This window comes from Aotus nancymaae, unplaced genomic scaffold (assembly GCF_030222135.1).
Source record: "Aotus nancymaae isolate 86718 unplaced genomic scaffold, 86718_ANA_hifiasm-v0.15.2.pri h1tg000033l, whole genome shotgun sequence".
Lineage (NCBI taxonomy): Eukaryota > Metazoa > Chordata > Mammalia > Primates > Aotidae > Aotus > Aotus nancymaae.
In genome coordinates, this window is record NW_026988447.1 from 10,647,176 (window position 1) to 10,653,499 (window position 6,324).

General features: G+C 33.3%; 1 protein-coding gene across 4 annotated transcripts in view; it reads left to right on the forward strand.

Annotated features, from left to right (window-relative positions):
* PDGFC (platelet derived growth factor C) overlaps positions 1–6,044 on the forward strand; it is a 219,570-nt gene extending 213,526 nt beyond the window's left edge. For all 4 annotated transcript variants that reach the window (XM_012448489.3, XM_012448487.3, XM_012448490.3 and 1 more), the window contains one exon: positions 4,493–6,044. In XM_012448489.3, coding sequence (XP_012303912.1) covers positions 4,493–4,609 — 117 coding nt within the window. In that variant the 3' untranslated portion in view covers positions 4,610–6,044. The remainder of the gene's footprint in view (positions 1–4,492) is intronic.
* The last annotated feature ends 280 nt before the right edge of the window (positions 6,045–6,324 follow it).

Genomic DNA, 6,324 nt, shown 5'->3' on the forward strand with positions numbered 1-6,324 from the left:
TCCTTTGGGTATTTTATGTCTTAGAACAAAACAGTGAATCCGAAATGCATAATGTTTGGAAAAAAGATGTAGTATTCATGGGGGAGAAAAACAAGGCTTACAGATAGTTTATGTTTTTATTTCTTAAAATTAACACCTTTAATTAAAATTCCAGATATTAGGGATCTAGAAAGCTTATTCTCTGGTAATACAACACGAGTGGTCAGTGAAGTTTTTGCTTGTCATACCAAAAAAAAAAAAAAAGTTTTTTCTGAGGAAAAAATAGTAAAGATTTTCAATTTTTAAACTTTTCAAAATATGAAGGAAAAATATTTCAAAGACAAGCTCAGAGATACATTATTATCTACTTTAGAGAAAGAAGATCTTTGACATTTATTTTTCTGCTTGGGACAACAGAGACTCCTAAGATGACATATTCATAATTATACTAAATGTCATATTATTTATGTTTCTTCAAATAACATTTAAATGTTGTATGGATTTTTTTAATCTTTCATCTCTTTATTCTCTGGAATGAAAGAAAGTATTATATGACATGTTTGTAATTATTGTTTTTTAGAACCCTGGGAACCTTAGAACTTGTACACTTAACTTTCTGTTAGTGATGGAGTCTCCCAATTATATCCCACTATCTCCCCAGCAGCATCATATAGAATACTTCTATTAGGAAGACATCGTTCTTGATGAGTCAACTTTAATTTCTACAAAATATTTACATTAGACCAAGTCAAAATCTGCCCTTCTGGCGTCATATCAATATGACTGCCTTTCCTTTCATTTTTTCCATTAAATAAAATAAGAACACAGAATAAATATCTACTTAATAAATAAAATGATTTTTCATACACATAAAGACCTCAGTGAAAGCCTTAACTGAAGTGAAAGCCTAGCTCTAGAATGGAAACTGGATCCCTTGTCTTTGGGAATCCAGTGCTTTTTTTTCCACTTTATCAAATGCCAACACAATATTGGTGAAGGGCAGGAAAATTATGTCTTAGGAAGTACAGTTTTTGAAGCCATGCATGTTTAGGTTACCTAGCAGATGAGGGTTTCACTGAAGGCTTTCTGCCTATGAAAAATCATTTTATTTATTAAGTAGATATTCATGTTATTTCTTGGAAAAATTTAAAGGTCATGAAGTAATTTTTAAATGAAGTCAGAAGGGCAGATTTTTATTGTTATTATTTAAAGGTTTGGAAAATTTAAAGTTGACTCCTCAAGAAGGATGGTTTCCTGATACACATTTGTTACCTGATGCTTCTGGAGAAGATGGGATATAATTGAGGAAAACTAAAAGATACTGTAGCATGATAATGTATTAATAAGATTCTTTTTGTATCAATCACTGGATCTCTTTGTGGGAAGACATTTTAGCCAAATAAATATATTTTCTTAATGATTTTTCTAAGTCTCAAATAAGAATTTTCAGAAAAGCAAGTCAGGAACTTTATATACATAAAAACTTAGATGTCATACCTTCCTTGAAATGCTGGTGTCCTACCTGTCCCAGCTGTAGGGCTTTAAAGATACTCTATTAGTTAACTGTTACTATTTCAAAATTATTGTCTGTTTTTCTTTGTTTCTATTGAATTGAGAAGTAAAGAAAACAAAAGTCACATTACAATGTAATGCTTGAGAACACAAACTCCAAAGCTAGACATCCCAGATTAGAACATAACATTTGTTTGTTGTGTGACTTTGAGCAAACTGCTGAGCCCTTGTGCCTAAATTCCTCTTCTGTAAGGTGAGTCTCCAACCGTCATACTTTACTGTGAGGATTTAGTGGGTTGATATTTACAAAACACTTAGAATTAGGCCTGGCAATTTTCATGCCCTTAATATATATTAGCTACTGTCTCTCACTCATCTTTACTTTTTCACTGTGCCTAGTCTTATTCTTTGATTATAGTGAATGATCAATAAAGATTTAATGAATTTTGCCTTGAAGGAGGAAAGGTGTTCTGGCCAAAAGGTCTACAGGACACTCTGACAATAGTATTTGTTCCATTTTCTCTGTTCTTTGCTTAATCATTTTCATCTTGTTTATATTTTTCCATATTTAATTTTGTATGAAATAATAGTCTTACAGTCTTACGTTAGGTCTGTTTGTTTGGCACAAGCAGACCTAAAAAAGTATACCATTCAATTTTTTTATTCTAATACTGAGTCTCTGTTCCCAGTGCTCTGGTTCTCAGAAGTTTAAGGTCATTTCGTTTGAAAGTGTTGAGCAGTGGCTCATAAGCACTTGTCCTTTGCTGGTTCTCTCTGTTTCTGATCTAGTATCTTCCATAATCTCTGGCTCAGCTTCTCCCTGGACATTACTTTTCATGGACTTATTTTAATTTCAACCTCTAAATTTTCTGAGATGAACTTCTGCCCTCTTTCTTTTCTGGTGGCATAATCTGTATCTTTTTCCTCTTTAATATTTCCTGGAACCTGCTGATCATTTTCCAAGTCTACTTTTCTCTGCTAAAGTCAAAATTTTCAAAACGAATTACAAAGAAGAAGACTAATTGTGTCCTCCACCATTAGAATTTCTTATCCAAGACTAAACTTACTAGAACATTAGGAGATTCTTCTGCTAGATGTAAATCTCCATGAGCATCAGCGGACAAAGACAGGGGAGTTTGATTCAGCAAATGCATCTTGGTTTACGCATGCTAGAGGAAGCAAGGATTGCAGCTTGGCCTTTCTGAGTGTTAGGACTGTGTATGGTAGCCTCTCTAACCTTTACCTTACATAGTAATTTTTTTCCTTGCTGAATGGAAAATGCATACAGGTAGATACAGGAATTGAAGACATTGGCTTTGCCAATATTGCGATTTATCTTACCCACCCAGCCTCATTCTAGAAAGTTTGGAGCAAGAGTGTGATAAGGAATAGTGCCAGTATCTGAAATGTAGCTAGTTTGATCCCACCCTAAATTGTTCAAAAATAGTAAATCGGTACGAACATAAAATATTATTCAGTAATCACTGAGTTAAATTTCACATTAAAGAAATAAAGTCTAAGTAATTTTTATTCTAGAATTGTGAAATAGATGAGAAAACCACTTCTACTTTAAAAGTTTACAATTTCTAATAGTTATTACAAGACTTTGAAGTTTATCTCTTCAGGAAGAAAGTTACTAAATAGAATGTTTGAGCAGTAATATTCTGAGTCTATAAAATTATTAGCCATCACTCTAACTTTAATAATTCATCTTTGGCCTAAGTACAAATAAAGTCTGTGTCACTTATTCTCTCTAAGCCTCTGTTCACTCATCTGTAAAATAGGGGTAATGTAAATTACTTCATAGGATTCTTGTGAGTTAAAGTATGTAAAAACATTATTATTGTGCCTGGCACCCAGTAAGCATTCAAAAAATGTTAGCTAATTAACCTCTGATATTACCACATACTCCAGTGAAGTATGCATTCTCTGTTTTTCTTTTAAGTCTTTAAATAGAACAGTCATAAGACTTGACTTGTGCCTTTTTGGATTAATGAACATTTTCAGGATCAATAGCTTTTAGAAGTTGCTTTATGAGGTTATCTATGTCATATCCAAAAAGGAGAGATGCTAGAAAATTTCGTATTATTTTGTTCTCTGGCCTTTGTTCATAATCCAAACAAAATTCAATTTCTTAAACTTTGTTGTTTCTCTCATAAGAAATAAAATGTAATACACTTAAATAGATAGCAACATCAAATACTTCAAATAATATTTTAAAGAATGCACAACTATATCTTTTTGTCACAGTGTTAAGGGGAAATATGTGTAGTGTAAGTGTCAATCTTGCTGTATTTTTACTAAAAACCTTGACAGTCCAAACTGCAAATAAGTTTATTTAATAGAGGCATTATTGTTGTTATTGCCAAACCTCTTCTCACTGCACAGTAGGATCCAGCTGCAGGAAGTTAGCTGTGACTGGAGCTGATGTCTATGAAGTACATCTAATCCATCTCATCAAGTTTATAGAGGACTTGAAGTGTAGCCAAGAAAATTAATGAGTGGCATAATTGAGCAAACTCAGCTGTGGAGTGATCATGTTTCTTTCCACAGAATTTCTGTGCTTGAGTGTATTGCATCAAGTATAAATATTTGTTAAATGTGTCAATAAATGAATGAGTGAAAGAAAGCAACAAACAGAAAAACGAACTGTGTATTGGTAGTTCCAAAATACTGAAGGTGAAATTCTCTCTAATATAGTCAGGTAAAGAAAATAACGATTGCATGGTGAGTCTTTCCATTTAAGTACTGTTCCTTATTCGGAGACAGAATGCTTCCAAATTGGCATTAAAATGTCTGTCCTTTCCTGAAATGCTGATGATAAGTTATGAATTATTATTATTTTTTTGGTAGGGGAGTGTTTCCATAATGCCTCCTCTAGGAAAAACTAAAATTTGAGTCTTTCTTGGTCCCCAAGATTCTTTTCTAAAACATTACTTGTTTATAAAAGCAAGTCATAGACATTGATTTTTAAAGGTGGCTTACTATTGTTCCCTTTCAGGTCCTGCAGTTGAGACCAAAGACCGGTGTGAAGGGATTGCATAAATCACTCACCGACGTGGCCATGGAGCACCATGAGCAGTGTGACTGTGTGTGCAGAGGGAGCACAGGAGGATAACCACATCACTACCAGCAGCTCTTGCCCAGAGCTGTGCAGAGCAGTGGCTGATTCTGTTAGAGAACTTATGCGTTATCTCCATCCTTAATCCCAGTTGTTTGCTTCAAGGACCTTTCATCTTCAGGATTTACAGTGCATTCTGAAAGAGGAGTCATCAAACAGGATTAGGAGTTGTGCAACAGCTCTTTTGAGAGGAGGCCCAAAGGACAGGAGAAAAGTTCTTCAGTCGTGGAAAGAAAATTAAATGTTGTGTTAAATAGATCACCAGCTAGTTACAGAGTTATCATGTACCTATTCCACTAGCTGCGTTCTGTATTTCAGTTGTTTTGATATGGCTTAGGGTAATGTCAGTACAGGAAAAAACTGTGCAAGTGAGCACCTGATTCTGTTGTCTTGCTTAACTCTAAAGCTCCATGTTCTGGGCCTAAAATCATATAAAATATGGATTTTTTTTCTCACATATACACATAGGTAAACGAGAACATTCTATGTACTACAAACCTGGTTTTTAAAAAGGAACTATGTTGCTATGAATTAAACTTGTGTCATGCTGATAGGAAAGACTGGATTTTTCATATTTCTTATTAAAATTTCTGCCATTTAGAAGAAGACAACTAAATTCATGGTTTGGAAGAGACAGACCTGAAAACAAGAGTGGCCTTATCTTCACTTTATCTCTAAGTCAGTTTATTTGTTTTATTGTGTACATTTTTATATTCTCCTTTTGACATTATAACTGTTGGCTTTTCTAATCTTGTTAAATATATCTATTTTTACCAAAGGTATTTAATATTCTTTTTTATGATAACTTAGATCAACTATTTTTAGCTTGGTAAATTTTTTCTAAACAGAATTGTTATAGCCAGAGGAACAAAGATGATATAAAATATTGTTGCTCTGACAAAAATACATGTATTTCATTCTCGTATGGTGCTAGAGTTATTCTGCATTTTCAAAAACTGAATTGGAAATCAATAGAAGTGGTAAGTTGCAAAGACTTTTTGAAAATAAATTATGATATCGTCCATTCCTGTTATTGGAGATGAAAATAAAAAGCAACTTATGAAAGTAGACATTCAGATCCAACCATTACTAATCTATTCCTTTTTTGGGGAAATCTGAGCCTAGCTCAGAAGAACATAAAGCACCTTGAAAAAGACTTGGCCGCTCCCAAAAAGGCGTGCTGTGCCGTGCTCTAGGAACACATCCTATTTATTGTGATGTAACAGTTTTATGATCTTAAACTCTGTTCCATACACTTGTATAAATACATGGATATTTTTATGTACAGAAATATATCCTTTAACCAATTCACTTATTGTACTCTTTGGCAATTGAAAATCAGTAAACTATTTTGCTTGTAAAATGCTTAATATTGTGCCTAGGTTATGTGGTGACTATTTGAATTAAAAATGTATTGAATCATCAAATAAAAGAATGTGGCTATTTTGGGGAGAAAATTAAGTGTGTGTATGTGTGTATGTGCACTCAAGATTTACCTCTTGGACTCTGAGAAAATGAAAGCAATAAAGTTTTGTGTTATTATTTTCATTATGCAAAAGCATATGTCAATTCAAAAGACAAAAAAGGGAACATTCCTGTGAGCCTTTCTCTGCCTCTTGTTTCCAGTGCCTTTGAGCAGTGGTTTTATTTTTCTCATTGGTCTTAATACAGATTTCGTAATTTAAATTTTACCTGACTTGAAAGTTGTTGTA